At 46.7% G+C, this 17,449-nt stretch overlaps 1 protein-coding gene across 2 annotated transcripts in view; it reads right to left on the reverse strand.

Moving 5' to 3' along the window:
* Window positions 1–868: 868 nt before the first annotated feature.
* BBS4 (Bardet-Biedl syndrome 4) overlaps window positions 869–17,449 on the reverse strand; it is a 34,682-nt gene continuing 18,101 nt past the window's right edge. For both annotated transcript variants that reach the window (XM_021554277.4, XM_031505780.3), the window contains 13 exons: window positions 17,157–17,220; window positions 16,340–16,451; window positions 15,714–15,786; window positions 14,179–14,232; window positions 12,702–12,829; window positions 11,166–11,220; window positions 9,714–9,782; window positions 8,213–8,365; window positions 7,931–8,102; window positions 7,273–7,342; window positions 4,460–4,601; window positions 3,886–4,093; window positions 869–2,335 (listed from right to left, as the gene is read on the reverse strand). In XM_021554277.4, the coding sequence (XP_021409952.2) occupies window positions 2,178–2,335; window positions 3,886–4,093; window positions 4,460–4,601; window positions 7,273–7,342; window positions 7,931–8,102; window positions 8,213–8,365; window positions 9,714–9,782; window positions 11,166–11,220; window positions 12,702–12,829; window positions 14,179–14,232; window positions 15,714–15,786; window positions 16,340–16,451; window positions 17,157–17,220 (1,458 nt within the window). In that variant the 3' untranslated portion in view covers window positions 869–2,177. The remainder of the gene's footprint in view (window positions 2,336–3,885; window positions 4,094–4,459; window positions 4,602–7,272; window positions 7,343–7,930; window positions 8,103–8,212; window positions 8,366–9,713; window positions 9,783–11,165; window positions 11,221–12,701; window positions 12,830–14,178; window positions 14,233–15,713; window positions 15,787–16,339; window positions 16,452–17,156; window positions 17,221–17,449) is intronic.

Here is a 17,449-nt window from a genome sequence, read left to right on the forward strand (position 1 = left end):
CAGTGTGGTTTGAGGGAGTGGTAAAGCTTTCCTTGTAGCATAACAGGGTTTTCTCTTCTAGAAAAGTCTTGGCAGATGGAGTACTTGTTATAACATGGGCTCTTTCTGAATGCATTTATGTGTGGAGCTTATTATTTTAGTAAAGTTTTCCCTCATTCAGCACTGAGGCTTGTCTGTCTCTGCAGAAGAGGCTTTGCCAACTGAAACCCACTCCCCAACTGGGAAATCTAAATTCTCAACAGCTTTAAGGCCCCCACATCCACCTTGCTCAGTCACAACTAAGCAAACAAGTACAGGAGCACAGCATGCACCCACTAATACTGCCTGTACAGTAAATCAGTATCCAGTTGCCTCAGGGACCTCAACACCACATTTTTTGGGTTGAACACATGTTGCTGGATAGACAGATCATTATTCTTGGCTAGAAAAAGGTCTTGCCGCCCAGGCATTGATGTTTGAATGACTTTTACTTTGCTTCCTGTGCAGAAGCCAAGATGCAAAGTACCTTGTGAGCTCTGTTTTACCCTGTTCATCACAGACCTTTCCCTAAAAAGGGGAAGAAAAGTCCTAAAGCAGATGGTTTCTGCTTCCCTTGAAATTAAGCTCATGATTCTTTTCAGTTAAGGGGGGAAAAAGAGGGGATTAGAATTATGGCTGATGCCAGAAACAGGTTTTGGAACATAAGGTGTGATTTCCAAAATCCCTAAATGCCTCAGTGCAGTCCTGCTGAAGAGTCCCTTGCTTAATTCCAGCTGAAATGGCAGTCCAGCCTCATTACCATTAGCACAAAAATGTTCTCCAGAATGATCCCAGGAATCTACTGCATGCAAATGCCACCATCACCATGCCCAGGGGAGGAAAGGGGACAGGACTTGCATCTCTATTTATTATCCAACTGGAATTACATATTTAAAAATGCTCATCTAGACATGAAGCTCCCAGAAATTAAGAAGGTGCTACTGCTTCATTTCACAGAAGAATTGGTTCACTGTTGCATAAGCTTTTCACAAAATATATATTTAAAATAAATCCCTTCACAGTACCTCTCAGTGCAGTACATGCTCCCAGTGGGACACTTAACCCATCAAAGCATCATAGGACAAAAATATGCCTTGAATTAAAGTTTTGGGGCTGAAGTGAAGAATTTGCAGCCCCTGCCCACCCCTGCTCTTCAATCCTCACCTCTTCTTCCCAGGTACTCTGTTAGGCTGCAGGAACTTTCAGTGTAAGAAGTTAAATGTGAATAAAAATCTCTGCACTGTACCTGACTGACACTATTTCTTGTCTGGTTTGTTTCAATTTGCCAGCACTCTACAAAAAAAACTGTTTAACTCCTGGCAGGAGGGAATCCTTACAGAAGTGCTGCCCTGGGGCTGAACTGACACAAAACCCAACAGAAAGGTCACCTGAAGGGGGAAAAAAACTACATTTAAGATAAGCAGTCAGTTTGGGCTATCAGAACCCAGGGGAAAGTGAGGGGTCCTACTCTTTCAGTGTTCTCCAGGGAGGAGGAGAGCACTTCAGCTCCTGGCTGGGCTCTAAAGATGCATTAATGTCTTTCAGGGTAAGAGCAACAAACCACAAAGCACAGCTGAAGGCTGGGATGTACCCAGAGCCCTGCTCATGCTGCCTGTACACTGCTGCCTCCGAGATGTTTCCATGACTAACCTTCCTTTCCTGGACTGGTAATTACAGAGGGATACAGTCCAACAGTGCAGAACTAAAAGCAGGAAATGCATTGTCAAACAGCTAGGGAGCTTCACCAGCAAACTCAGAGCCCTGAAGCTTCAGTTTACTCATTCTTTATGCAAATTCAGCTGCTCACCAGTTCAGCCACTGGAAGGGTTTGATTCTCCTCGCCATCCAGGATCCTAAATCACGTCTGCTGGCTTTGCTAAAGATCCTTCTGGAGGACTCACACCCAACCTGTGGAGAGCTGGACCCTCCAGTTCTGTAGTGTGTTGTGACTGCACTAAGAGTAGCTACACAGAAACCTCTGGTCACTGCAGTGACTCCTTGGAACAAGGCAGAGCCCACAAGCTAAAATCACTGATAGAAAGCTGCATCCAGACTAACTGACAGTGGGGAGAAGCCACCATGGGTGGGGCAGGTCCCTTTCCCAAATCCCAGGCAGCCCTGGAGAGGCTCCTGCACTACCTGTGCTGCCCAGAGCTGCCCTACTCTGCTGCTTCTTGGCTCTGGTCCTTCTCCTTCCTCTGCTCCTCATCCCCTGTGGGAGCCAAGTTCTCCTCAGGGCTTGGTTCCGAGTCCTGCTCCTGTTCTGGTTCCAGTGGCAGGGAGGGAGGCTTTTTTGGCAGAGCTGGTGTTGCAGCACCTGGGGAGAGAACACAGTTAAAGTTACTCTGTGGCTGTGTATGTGTTGCCTGCTCTTTATGTCCTTCCCAGCAGCAAAGGTGCAAAACAATCACAGCCTTTAAATACCCTCAGATTCCTTCTGCCTAACATCAGTTTATTGACACTGAGTTATCCAGACCGTACAGTGCCTGAAGTCCTGCTGAAAGAAAGCTCAGGTACAGTCTCTCAGCTGTCAGAATTCAGTACAAATATAGGAATTAACTCATGCTCTGGAAAGGAAAACATTTTCTGGAATCATGAATCTCAGAATGGTTTGGGTTGAAAAGGACCTTAAAGTCCATCTCATTCCACCCCCTGCCATGAGCAGACACACCTTCCACTATCCCAGATTGCTCCAAACCCATCCAGCCTGGCCTTGGACACTGCCAGGGATCCAGGGGCAGCCACAGCTGCTCTGGGCACCCTGTGCCAGGATCTCACCACCTCACAGGGAAGTGCCACTTCCAGTTCCACTGAAACTGGTTTATGCTCAAGCTGGAGCCCCAACCAAAGTGTTGTTTTCACTTCACAGCTTTAGCAAATAGGGGGAGAGTTTCCAGGCAGCTAAAGTAGCTACTTACAGAATTACATCACAACAGGACACAAATTGTTTCTACACTTACATTTAATGTGTCAATTGATTTTATGAACCAGCTCCCTTCTCTGATCTGGATAATAAAGTCCTTCAGGTATGCCCTAAACCCTTGGTGTGTTTTATTTTTCAGATTTTCTGGCTAAGTATTCCCTGCATGGAAAGTTTATTCCATGTGTGAGAAATGGAACACATCCTTAGGGATGCCAAAGAGAGGCCTGGATTACACAACCACTCTCCTGGTTCAGTCCACAGGCAGCAAGACTGAGAGCAACAGAAAATCACCATGATGAGCAACATCTCCAGTGCATTCCTCCTTGGAAGCTGTGGGCTGAGAGGAGGCCAGGCTTAGAATTGGCTCAGGAGATGCTCCTACCCAGCCCTAGCACATACAGTGATGGGCTGAGCCTCCAAAAGCTCACACCACCTGCTGAGAACCCTCAGTTCCACTAAATCCAGCAACACCTGCAAGGATGGGCAGCTTTGGAGCAATCCAGCTGCAGTTATCACTGTCAGAGAAAAAATGGAAGTACTTTGGAAAATTCTCCATCTTTTCCCTTCTCCGAACAGCCTGTCTGTGCATGGCAGCTCCCAGGCTCTTCCAAAGAAAGGCAAGAGGTCTGGTTGCTGAAACTGCCTCCTTTCCAGAGCAAGATCACAATTTCATGCTAATGGAATCCTGTCCATTGTGGCTCAGACAGGAAAGGAAACTTTCCCAGCCTCCCACATCCCTACAAAAGCAGGAGAGTGAAATAAACTACACAGAGCATCTTCCTGAACTCAGAAATCTGGGAAAGTTGTCACCAAATATTTCCCTCACTGCTGTGTGAGCAAGTGAATCCCTTCCCAATCAGGTGCTGTAACTCTTCCAAAGCGAAGAGAGATTTATTTTCTTCCCTCCCACATCTATACTTGAAAGAACAGCAGAGGAGACGTACCTGGGGGAAGCTGCATGGTTTTCCCATATCCTGCAGCAGAGGACATGGCTTGACCCAGGGCCTGGTTGGAGCCCAAAGGCTGCTGAGAGCTGGATTTCCCTGACACAGCAGCTTTCTGCTTGGATTTGGACTCCTTAGAAGGTTTGGTCCAGACCAAGCTCTCCCCGACCTGCAGGGCAGCCCCCATCTTCTGGGCCATTTCCACCATCTACTCGAGAAGCAAAAAGAGAAGAGCACTGTAAGCAGGAACACTTCAGATAACAATAAAGTCAACAATACCATCCAAAAAAAAAACTACAAGAAAAGATCTGTGGAGAGCTGGCTACAGTTTGGTGCTTAGGGGAAACATCTCCACTAATTCAGTCCCTTAATTAAGAGGGAATCTTGTCTTGCTGTGTATTGATTGAAGAACTGAGCTTCAAAGAGCAGAAAGGAAGCGAGCAGCTCTCAGCAGGCGCCTGCCCTGCTTGGAAAATCTCATAAGCAGAATTTCTTCCTAATAACTGGACTCAAAGTCAAACCTCCTCTTCATTTGCTGCCAGCCCTGGAGTGGCTCCTGAGCTCAGGCACAAACCTCAGGGTCGAAGTCGGGTGTGCTGCTCTCCTTGGCCACAGTGACCTTCCTCTCCATCTCCTGATACTGGCTCAGGGCCCCCTGCTTGTCGCCCTGGTTGTAGAGCAGGACAGCATAGTTCAGGTTGATGAGGGGGTTGCACCTGCAGCAGACACATGGGATGCATCAGATTCCCTGTGGGAACACTTTTCCTGGCTACAATAATGCTAACATGTGCCTGAGCAAAGCTGGACACGCCTCATTGTCTGGCACCAACAGAGAGGCTACAGCCAAAGTGCCTCGGGAGCATGGCTGAGACCCTCTTGCCTGATGAGAGACCCAGTGCTGGGCTCTGCAAAGGCCCTGGGTGTCAGTGCCAACAGTAACCCCTCCCCAGCTGCCTCCTTCTCTGCAACAGCCAGTTCTGGGCACCTGGGGGCAATCCTGGGACTCTCTGGTCTCCCAGCCTGCCAGTGATGGGGGCTTTTGTCATACTGAGACAGATGATCTTTCTCTGATCTACCTCAGAGTTTCCCAGCACTCCCAGTCTGCAGGGGAGCAGCTCATCATGGGACAGGCAACACAACAGAGCCCTGCTCTTGGGTTCTATTTTATAACCTGACACACCACAGAATGTGCTGGTTACACTACATTTCCTCACCTCCTCTCTCTCCTTCCCCCAGCAAAACCACACACAGCTGCAGGTGAACACAGGTACCTGCATGCTCCTGCCTCCCCTTCCTGAATACAGATTTCACAAGGTAGAACTGAGGTAAATCAGAGAAAGATTTCCCAAACAATCATTTCCCAAACGATCCGTCTCCTTCACTGGGATACATTAACCCTCTCCACCTGGCCTGGCCAGGAGAGGCAGGGTGGGTGGAGCAGCTCTGCCTGCTCACAGCTCCCTGTGTGGACCCCTCAGGAGCATCCCTGCACACAGGCCACAATGCTCCACGGATTGACAAGAAATGTGAGTGAGGGACTGGTGCCCTCTCCTGGAGCATGGCTGGATAACTGGAACCATCCATGGCCAAGGCAGAGGAACATCCTCTGGAGAAATGCAGAAGGGAAGGATCCTGCTAGCACTGGCCAATAAATGAAGTGTAACCTGCAGGCCCTGACTCTCCAGTCCTGGTGATTCTCCATCCCAGTGCAAAGAAGGCAACTCTTAGAAGAAATCTCACTGCATTTATAACCATGGCTTCTCCTTTAACTAGGAAACTGGAATGCTGAGCCCACCACAGAACAAGCCCTCTTCTCTGTCTTTGCCAAAACACTTGAGGAGATCTGACAGTCCTGGGCACAGCCAGTTTTAAAATTAATTGAACCTGATGGAGCTATTTCACCACCTTCAAGAGCTGAGAAGCAATATGACACTCAGAGAAAAATCAATAGCTGAATACTCACAGAAAGGACAGTTACAAGCCAGAACCAGGAGAGGAACAAATTTTCCTGAAGTTTTCCAAGTTATTTCCATTCCAGCCCCCAGCACGGCACTCAGGCCACTATAAAAGCATTCCTAGTGATGGAAACCAACCACCTTCATCCCAAACAGCTCCAGCAAAGGAACACACCAGCAAAGGAAACTTGTGGGGACACAGATTCAGCCTCACAGTCTGGATGTTCCCCCCAGCAGGCCCTAGCAGTGGGAATTCAGTTTTGCTTTGATGAGGGTTTATTTTCCTGGTCAGACCATAGAGCTGGAGCATTGCCCAAGTGCCAAACACTTGGGCAAAGTTGTAGAGCCCATTTATTTACTGCTCCTGCTCTTTGAGCAAAGCATACAAGGCCCTGACTAAGGAATCCAGGCTGCCTTTAAGATCCTGTCCTGCCTTGCTACGCATGGAAAGCTGATTAGGAAAAGAATCATGGAATGGTTTGGGTGGGAAACAACCTTAAAGCCAATCCATAGCTACCCTGTGCCATGGGCAGGGACATCTTCCACCACCCCAGGATGCTCCAAGCCCTGTCCAGCCTGGCCTTGGGCACTGCCAGGGATCCAGGGGCAGCCACAGCTGCTCTGGGCACCCTGTGCCAGGGCCTGCCCACCCTCACAGGGAAGAATTTATCCTTGGTGTCCCATCTACCACCACCTTGTGTGGCCCCTGCAGAAAAAAGTGTTTTTGGCACTGCTCTGTCACCTGCAGACAGGACTCTGGGCTCAGGAGTGCTGGGAGGTCTAAGTGTGCAAATATTCACAGTAAACTAGGGAGAGAAACAAAACTATTAATAAATATGAGGTAATTTTGATTTTGTGCCTGAAATGATGACATACTCTGAGGTTCAGCTTAACATTTCTGAAATCAAGTGCTCTGATTTTAAGACTTTCAGACTGCAAACACAGATGTTCTTAATGAAGGATCTGCCTTTTTACTTGCTTTATATAAACTTCTTGCACATTCTTCCAGCTAAAATCTTCCCCCTGCCCAATTCAGAACAGGCTCTACCCCAGACATCTCACTTCTCTGTACTGTGCTCAAACTTTGGGTTAAAAAATATGCTTTCTTCTATTCAGTCTGCTCCACTGTGTATAAATATTCACCAAAACAAGGACTGGCATCCAAAGTCATCACCACTGACTCACTAACCAAATAGCAAAACAAGAAACAGCTCTGTGTTACTCTGAAATAAAATCCTCTCTCATTTTTCAGAGCTGACTTGAATTAAAAAAAAAAAAAAAGGTTTTAACACTGTTACTTGCACAGCTACAAGAATAAAAGTATTTCCCTACTATAAACCATCTGGGGTCCAGGTACAGTGAGAGGCAAAGGAAATGAGGTGCAGGGAGGCAAAGCAAGCCCAAAGAAGTGACAGCTCTGACAAAGACTTACTTGTCCAAGGCCACAGCTTGTTCATAGGAGCATTTGGCATTCTCGATGTCTTCAAGGTTGGTCAGAGCAACTGCACCAAAGCACATAGGAGATGTTTCACAAGCAGCTGATTTTTTAGGACAATTCTGAATATCATAAAATAAGGTGTCACAGCAGGATTGTCTGGATTGCTGCCAGGATTAGCCCTACTGAATGGAATGGCCTGGGCTGGAAGTGACCGTAAAGCTCATCCAGTCTCAACCCTGCTATGGACAGAGACACCTTCCCCTATCCCAAGTTGTTACAAGTCCTGTCCCACCTGCCTTGGACACTTCTAGGGATCCAGGGACAGTCACAGCTGCTTTGGGCACCCTGTGCCAGGGAAGTATTCTTCCCGATATCCCACCTAACCCTACAATGACATGTTTATCTCATTTCATCCCAAAAATATCTCCAGTGCTACAAACCCACACCCACCACTTAGGCAACCCAACCCCAGTCTCACATGTGTCAAGTCTTTTCCAATGTTTAATCTGGATCTGACTGCAGTTTTCCCTTCTATTTCCCCAGAGAGAAGAGACTGGGCATCAGCTCCTTAGTAAAGCCTTTATGCCATGTTTCTTTACTTCACCCCGCACCTCCTGTCTGTGCTGTGGTGTTCCCAAGGAGCATCTCATACCTGCCAAGAGCATGTAGAGCTCTGCCATCTTGGGCTGGAAGCTGATGGCAGCACTGAGGAAGTGGAAGGCTGAGGCATACTGCTGCATTGTGAGGTGCACCAAGCCCAGGTTGTACAGGATCTTCCAGTCAAAGGGAGCCAGGTAGTTTGCCCTCTTTAGGCAGCTGATAGCCTTGGGAAAAAAAGGGATAAATGTGCTACAACAGCCTCTACATGACAGGAATCTTGTGCTTGCATGAAACTGGATGCAGATGGGAGAAAAAATGGAAACTGGATACTTACTGCCACGTATTTCTTCTTCCCAAAGAAGCACATGCCAATGTTGTTCCAGAGCGGGGGGCTCTCAGGAACACTGCTGGCCACCACCTTGTACTTGGAGAGGGCGACATCGAAATCCCCGTGGGCCTGCATCATGCTGCCAGCAGCCAGGGTGGCCTGGGGACGAGACAACAGGGACCCACCCACAGCCCCATCTGCTCAGACACAGCAAGAGCACGAGAGGACAAAATGATTAAGCTAAAGCCATCCCAGGAACAACCATTTCACTTCTAAGGACTGCCAAGACCAACAGTGGGAGCAGATGGGGATTCTGAAATCTCCCAGCACAGAGCAGAACACAGGGTGAGGAACAAACCTGAGTCTGCTTCTTCCTGCACTGTTTTAATAAAAACTGTCCCAGAAATGAGTTTGCCCAGAAAAGTTGTGGCTGCCCCATCCCTGCAGTGTCCAGGCCACGCTGATGGGGCTTGGAACACCCTGGGTCAGTGGGAAGGTTTCCCTGACCATGATAGAAGGTGGAACAGGATGGGTTTTAAGGCCCCTTTCAAATCAAACCATTCTGTGAGCTTATGATTCCATAAGTACTGCAAGACAACACTGCAAATGTTTAGGGTATTTTTTGGGCAGACAGAAGTAATTCTTAGAGTCTGAGGCTCTGAAAAGATCTATGCACTAATAGATTCTTTTTACAACCAAGCACAGATAGAAATAGTTCTGGTGCAAATTAAGTGGGGAGTAAAATGTACTCAAGCAAGACATGCAGCAAAGCTCTCCTAGTTCACACTGACTGGCTGATACTGCAAATTAATGGGAATATGCATGGGGAAAAAAAAGGAAGTGAGTACAACACACTATATTTAAACCACACTAGTTAAGTCCTTTTTAAGATTCCACAGTGACAAGTAAAATTCTTAAGTGTAAAGGTGTTTTCACAACAACTCATGTTTGTCAAACACACATTTCAATGCTCTGCATTGCTAACAGGGAAAAAAAAAGGAGAGAAATTAAGTAACAGCCCTAAAAAGGGACACAGTTCCACAGTGAGGAATGAAACCTAGACACCAAGCTCAGCTTTCCAGGCCAGAGCCAAGGAAATATACACAGAAGCTGGAAGCACAGGGTATCAGCAGATGGGAGAATAATAAAATGCAGTATCACTTGGATCACAAGGGACCTGGCACAGCTCTTCTGGGATTTTTAAAATCCAAAAGATCTTCCTTCCAAAGTAAATTCCACCTGGCTTTGGTGCAACTTCAAATTAAAAACCAAAGGGATCAATTTAACATCCCATATTCTGTCTCCTTCCCTTTTCCTATCTCCATACACATCCAACTCTCTAGCCAGGGAAACATCCCAGAAATGTATTTCACAAAAAGCTCTCTGGGCAGAATTCTTTCCAGCCTCTCCAGGCCCCAGATGCAGATGGCAGAGCTCTGACAGTGGAATTAGCTTTAGGAGGTGTCCCCTCATGGTTCAGCTGGGTCTTTTCCACTCCTCACCATACCTTGTAGTTGCCTGGGTCATAGGTAAGCACGTTTCCAAGATGTTCAAAAGCCTTCTGGTACTCCCCAGTCTGGGAAAAGAAGTACATAAGCATCAGAAATTCAGGAATAAGGGGAGTGTGGGCACCAGAATTTCTGGTTCAGTCAGAAAAGTGAGTTTTACACACATATGTTCCTGTTTGATAATTCACAGAAGAGATTCTAAGAATTTGACTTGGCTGGATTCACTGTTCTGACACAACCACAAATGAGTTCTGGGTTCACAAGTGTTTGCCCCTTTCTCTGTTCCAGAAAACAGGCTACAAACTGCTACTCTGCACATCCCCAATTCCCTCACCACAAAGTCCTCACTCCCCACAGCTCTCCTGTTCAGGTGACATCCCTTGTCTTCTCATGGACTGAAGGTGTTAGTGGGCATCACTGTGGCCATATAGGAGCATGTGACAGCTTGGAATCACTTAAATCCTAGAGACTGCAATCAGAGAAGCTCTAAGGTCCCTTCCAAGCCATCCTGTAATTCTGTGGTTTCAGCTCAATTCACCTAAACCCATCTCATTCCAGCCCCTGTGCCACAGGCAGGGACACCTTCCACTAGCTCAGGGTGCCCCAAGCCCTGTCCAACCTCACCTTGGGCACTGCCAGGGAGGCAGGAACACCCACAGCTGCTCTGGGCACCCTGTGCCAGGGCCTCACCACCCTCACAAGGAGGAATTCCTTCCCAATATCCAATCCATCCCTGCCCTCTGGCAGTGGGAGCCATTCCCTGTGTCCTGTCCCTCCATCCCTTGTCCCCAGTCCCTCTCCAGCTCTCCTGCAGCCCCTTCAGGCCCTGGCAGGGGCTCTGAGCTCTCCCTGGAGCCTTCTCCTCTCCAGGTGAGCACCCCCAGCTCTCCCAGCCTGGCTCCAGAGCAGAGGGGCTCCACCCTCGGAGCAGCTCCAGGGCCTCCTCCTCTTCCTCCTCCTTTCAGGCACTACTGCCTATTCTTCTTTGCTTGTTCACTCTTTGGGAAGCCAGCTTCTGGAATAATCCAGCCCTTCCCATCCATTTCACAGACACAAGGATAAGCACACCTTTGTTATTTAAATAGATTCTGATTTTGCTTTATGCTGCATTAACACTCACAATTTCATGGCTGCTTTTTTAGGATAACTTGCAAGACTCCTGCTGCAGAAGCAAGGTAATGACTACTCATGTTTTGTTATACTTGGAGGATTTATAACAGAGTAAGGGAGGCTGCCAAACAGAATTCCTGCCCTGGCTCTGGTCCAAGGAATCAGCTTGCTTTTAGTAGCAAAGAGAAGATACAGAAAAGCAAGTTCTGTCCTGTTAAACTCAGTCTGTAGAGAAGCATGTGCAAGCAATGGGAAGGTGGATAGAAATTAATTCTATAAAAAATCCAACAGGGTTATATTGAAAATAATTAAGCTTTTGTAACAGTAACAGCATTTAGTACCTGCAGGTACAGTAGGCCCAGGGCTGTGAGGAGGTCTGTGTTTTCTGGAGAAAACCTGGAACACAAAAGCCAAAGGGCTGGGTTTGCTTTTCAGCCTTTCTAGAACAGGGTAAAAATAGAACATGGAATTTTGATGCTACATTACTGTTGTACCAACCCAGGAAATTAAACTGTTGTTATTAAAAACAAAATCAGAACTGCCATCATGGGGACTTCCATTGAATAACATAACACCTCAGCTACCCAAGTATCTTCTGGGTATTGGTGGGAAGGCACAAGGCTCTCTGAAATACATCTGGACACATAATAAGATAATGTGGTTTTGTTAAGCTTCAAAGTGAGTCTGCATCAGTGACCTGGAAATACAAAATGAGATTTTCCACTGTCTCTCATAAACCACCCTGTAAATCCATGCATCCTAAGCCTCTTGGGCCATGTAGGACAGGCAATCCTCAGCATCCTGGATGGATCCTACACACTCCTGATTAAAATCAGAATTTTAATTCACCTTATAAAAAGATTACAAATAAATAGGATGGAAACCGCAACAAAAAAGGACAAAGCAGAGAGAAGCACAATTTGTGGTCTCACTCACCTCAACAGGAGTCAGTTTTTAATTCCCTGCTACCAAGACTTAAAAAAAAATCTGATCTGCACACTCACACTGGCACCTCTAAACTTCAACCACAACAAAACCACCTGTGCCTAGTGGAATATAAACAAGGAATAACAGATTATCCTGGAGCTGGAAAGAGCAAGAAAAATGTCATAGGCAGATGAGAACAAAAATAACCCAGGAATAAACAGGAATGAAGAAGAAAGGAGGGCAGGGGAACACCAGGATAAGAATATAAACCTGGTAAGATGCTTAGCAAGGATTATTTACGTAATAAACATTCTAGATTAGTCCAAATGTCTGCCCAACCCCAGCATCAGGCAGCAGCGAGGGCAGACATGTAAGGAAACACTGCATCAGTACACCCATGGCTCCCAACACACTCCTGATTTTCTTTCTAGTGTTGGCCTCCATGGCAAAGCTACATTTGAAAGCACTGGCAATGCTTGGGAATGCCCTAAAATAAGAATAGGTGGGCACTGAGGAGCCGTGATGGGGTGGGAGAAACTCTCCGTGCACCAGCACATCTCCCTCAGCCACTGCTCTGAGGGAAAGCAGCAAGTGACACCCAGGCAGGGATTTTGGGGATTTTGGATGGACAGTCAGGGTTACATTGTTTTGGGAGATAAACCTTTGGGATGGATGAAGTCAGTTTTGGATCACTTTGCTCCCAGGCATCTCTGTCCATTTGTTATTCCACTTTTTTTTCTGGCAGCCCTTCCAACAGCTCCCATCTTCCCTGCCACACTGTCAGCAGGAGCAGAGACAGATGAAGTGCTTGGAAGTGCCAGCTTTGCTCAGAGCCCCTGTAATTACCATTAGCTTTTTAATCATGGCCTCAATTCAGATCTGGGACACCAATCAATTTTCTCCTGGCATAGGATGGGAATAGGCAGATGGAAAAAAGAGGTATTTCTTACTCCACAGCTTTCTTATATACTTCAATGGCTTTATCCACCTCCCCCTTCAAGAGGTGGATTTTGCCCAGCATCATGTAGGTCTGATCGTGTCTGTTGAGCTCCAGGGCATTGTTGAGCTGGTCTCGTGCCTAAAAACACAACCACAAAGAATAAAAAAATAATAAATGATTACAGAAGCCTCAGCAAAGCAACAGCCTATGAGTAATCCCCACCAGCCAGGGAAGGAGGACAGCCAACAAATACCCACTGCACCTGGAGAACACAAACTCCAGCCCAGCTAGTCCTTGGAACAAGCTCTGCACCAGCAGCCACCTGCTTTTAGGGGCAGTAAAAGGCAACACCTTCAAGCCAAGCAAGAGGCATTTGCCTCCCAAGGAAGAGATGAGCACGGGCCTGCTCCTGGATTTGAGTTCGTTTGGCTTGAGGGACACTCTGGATTTGTTGGGTGAACTGATACTTTGCAGCTTATTCTTCCTTAAAGTGCTTATTCCAGCAGTGAGGAAGTGAAAATCTCAGTGGAGGTGTAAACAGGTTCCCAGTTTGGAAGGTGTTAGTGCAGACAACAAATCCCAAGTGTGAACCCACACTCTAGAGGCTGTTTGTTCACTGGGATGCCTTGAACAGGGAGCACAGCTGGGTTTGCTGCAAGGGCCACAGCACCCCACCAGCAAGAGCAGCAGGGAAGAGCTGGGACAAATTGGGAACAAAAAGAGTCTAAATGCTGGTTTTCCCCTTAGAGTAGCTGCATCAGTGACAGCTCATGCTTAAGTGAGGAACTGGGAATGGCACACTCAGACCTGGGAATAAAACTGCGTTTCAAACTCCAAAACTCCTTTATTAACTCCAGGTGTAGTTCAAAAGGAGCTTCAGACACAGGAGCAAAACCTTCTCATGGAGAAAAAAGGACCTGCTGCACCTCCAGCAAACAACCCTGTAACTCTTTCCCTCTGAATCCTGCCAGGCCCAAGCTAAGGTTTCCTTCAGGAACTCTCTGCACAAGGTGCAGCAGCTTGAGCTGGGGAAATGTTTGGGGTTTTACCATCACCCTTCTCTTGCTTCAAGAGGATGGACCTGGATTGCTGCTCCTACAAAGCCAGCAGTATTCCCAGGTCTGGCTTTAAAGGACTCAGACACACAAACAGCTCTTACTGGAGCACAGCCCATTTTCTGTCTAGTTTGAGGTTTCTCAAAACATTCCCTTTAAAACCAGAAATGTTCTCTGAAAAATCTTAGATTTCAGAAAAAGCCTCAGGCCCTGCCACAGGCTGATCTCCCTTTACACAACCTCAATGACTTGCAGATGACTCAAAGTAATTCAACACACAAATGGACACAGAGACAGCTAACAAACCTTTGTTCCCAGAAACAAAACACTGAAGCAAAAAGCTTTCTTGATACCTCTTGCTGCAAATGATCCATTTCAAGCTACCAAAGAGTGAAATTTCTGGGATGCTTCCTTGCTTCCCACTGACATTACCTTGTTGAAGTGTTTCAGGTACATGTAGCACACACCCAGGTTGTGGCTGATCTCCTGCATGAAAAAAAGCCAAATCAGCACAAGGTATGAAATAAAATCTGACAACACTAACCCAGAGCAGGAGACCCCTGTGACTGCCCACACCCTTCTTGCTTTTTAGAGCAAGTAAACCTATAAATTCCAGTTTCTTCAGGCACCTACAGAGCTTAAGTGCGGTTGTACACAAAACATTGCAGTCCATTGAGACAAAAACCACAGAAATGAGAAATCTCTTTTGAGACATCAGACATTTTCTTTTCAGAGAACAAGGAGCACAGACTGGTTTCTTCCTAGTGGTGTCCCTGTCTAAAACTTGCTGCCCTCATGGGTGACTCAGTTTGGCTGTACATCAGTAGGATATGCACACACACAACCCAGCTGGACAAAACTGGATGATGTGCCTAATTTTCCAAACACAACTTGAGCACGGGAATATCTGATATCCCTCTGGCATCCTAAACAATTTTGCACAGGATAGGAAGATCCCTTAGGGATCCTAAACACTCTGGTGACACTGTAGGAAGCACCCATGCCCCTAACTCCTCACCCACAATTTAACACACAAGGCACCTTCCCAGTCCCAGCACATCCCTGAAAAGCAAGGTCCTCCCAATTTCTTATTTTATTCTGGTGAGAATTTCACTGATTCATCAGCTTAGACAGCCTTGACCTTTCACAGGAAACTCTCTTACTTCCCATCAACCTGTTTTCCTCCATGCAGCCTCTCCAGCTGTGACAACTGAATCAGTGACTCCAGGCTGCTGTAGATTGTAGAATGAGGGAAGAGCACAGCCTGATTCTGCTTCCAGTGCTGAGCCAGCAATGGGGAATAACTAATCAAAATACCCACTGGCATCTGCCTGCTGGGTTGTAAATAGGGTTACAGGCATGCCAAGCACTGGAAATGCAGGTGGAAAAAAGACTTGTGATACAAAAGGTTTCTGAGCTGTCTGGCACAGGGTAATTTGAATAACACCAAAGCTATCCTCATATCCTGAATTTTAGATGTACTGACAAACAAAGGAATGAGCTCACACATTGAAAGCCTACTTTAGAAACACATCTGCAGGCAAAACAGGCACCTGCAGAAGGCTGCAAGGCATGGCATCTCCCATACCCACTATCATACCCTTCCCTTTGCAATGCTCTTTGTCTTTTTATATAGAAGAGCCAATTTAATCACTGGTCCTGTATTTTCAACGATGTTTTGCATTACAAAAGCTTTCCCAATTACTCCAGCAAGTTTTAATAACCGAGATGTCCTAATTCTGCATGTACTTCCCTTAAAGTACAGATGTGGTCGTGTTAAAACTGATCCTTGGCAAAGTTCCAAGAGTTGCTCAGTTCTCTGTGCCCCAAGGCAGGGATTTGACCCAAGTCGTGGGATTTGGCTCCTGTGATCCAAACCAGGCTCAGACCACAGGCAGTGTGAGCTCACCTGGGCTTGGGACAAGTCTGCAGCTATTACAAGGATCTGCAGCTCCCTGAACACTCACCCAGTCCTTTTCATCAAGTTTTGCTGCTTCATTGTACACTTCGATGGCTGCCTTATGCTTTCCCAGGAGAAACCTGCAAAAGGATTGCAATTCTTATACCTTTCCTGTTTTCAGACCCTGCTATGCAACACTATCACCTTTACCAGTGAGAAATTATCTTATTTGCTGTATCTCCAGAGATCTGCAGGAGAAATGTACAATCTCAGCACTGCTCCCTCTCAGGAGCAAGGTCATCCATCCTGACACTACTGGGGATATAAGGAATGAATGTCCAGGCTCTGCAGCCTGCTTTTGTCTTCAAGGAAAGAGACAGGTGCCCTAACACAACATTCAGCAACAGAAAAGGGTCTGTAGGGCAAGTCTGCCCAGCTGAGGTCAGCACCTGTAGCTCTGGACCTCGAAATTATTATCACCTTTCTGCCTGAAGCCCAAAGAAGAAGAAAACACAACAGCAGCCAGGCAGATAACTGAGATTCTGTTTAAAGAACAACCCACGATTCTGGAAGCCAAGCCAAGTGTTGATAAGGAGGAAACATGTCTGGAATTAAGCAGCCTAAGAGAAAAACAAAGCATGGAAGGTCCTGGGTGGCACATCCAAGAGAAACAACAAATGAAACACCACTCACAGGGATCGTGCCACCTGCTTGAGGTTGTCAGCGCTTCGAGGGTTCAGAATGGAACATGTCTGGAAAAGTTCAAGAGATTCTTGAATTTTCCCCTCCAAGCGAAATATCAAAGCTGTAAAACAACATACAGCAGGCAAATGAATCCATCCTCAGCAGGAAAAACGTGCCTCTGACAGCAGGGAAAGAAGGAAGAGTACAGATATAACACATCAACGCTGCTCTGGTGCTTCCCCCTCCTGCAGCACCCACAGGTTTTTGTCTGAGGTCAAGACTCTGTGTGCCTGGAGAAATTCAGGGGTCAGAACAAAAGCTTTAAGCTTTAAACTTTGGGCAATTGCTTGTACAGATACAATCTGGATTTCTCCCTCCCCTGCCTCTCCAGGCTGCACTATGGTCCTGCCAGCAAATCTCCACTGTCCCCCACCATGGCATTTGGAATTGGAATGGCACATTTTGGGAGACATTTTTTAGGGGCCAGAGGGCAGGGCAGGAAGAGGAATACCATCCTTAGAGCAAGGAGTGAGACAATGATCACCTGGGGTGGGTAACAAACAGAAAACATGCTTCTGTAACAGACTCAAACACACCAACACACTGAAGGCCAGGAGCCCATAACCCAAAGAATTTATGACAAATACGAAGAAAACAGGATGTTTAATATGCCCATTTCATGTGAAAATCTCAAATTTCAAAACTAAATGGAGCAAGCAGAGGGAAAAAGTGTATTTTTGACATAAAAATTCTATGTTTCCCTCACTTAACCCCCGTATCTGAAATCAGGGGTGACCTGCTTTAGCAAAAAGATTTTCAGACATACCTTGAACATAGACAGCATATTCACAGAGCCCTTGGGACTCCTGGAGCTGCTCTTTGATGACAGCCTGGAAGGACAAAATTGTAAATTCACATCAAACAAAGCTGATTCCAGACATTTGGTTCCAGCCACAAAACCCACAACCCCACCTCTAACAAGGGCACTGGACCATGACTGGGACAACCACACAGTGCACACAACAGAGCTCTGTTCCAGGAACACTGTGGCCCTTTTAGTATTCCTCTGTTCATTCCTATTCCCAAAGATAATTAGGTACTACCTGGGGAAAAGGCCAG

The sequence above is a fragment of the Lonchura striata genome, chromosome 10, assembly GCF_050655825.1.
Source record: "Lonchura striata isolate lonStrDom1 chromosome 10, ASM5065582v1, whole genome shotgun sequence".
NCBI lineage: Eukaryota > Metazoa > Chordata > Aves > Passeriformes > Estrildidae > Lonchura > Lonchura striata.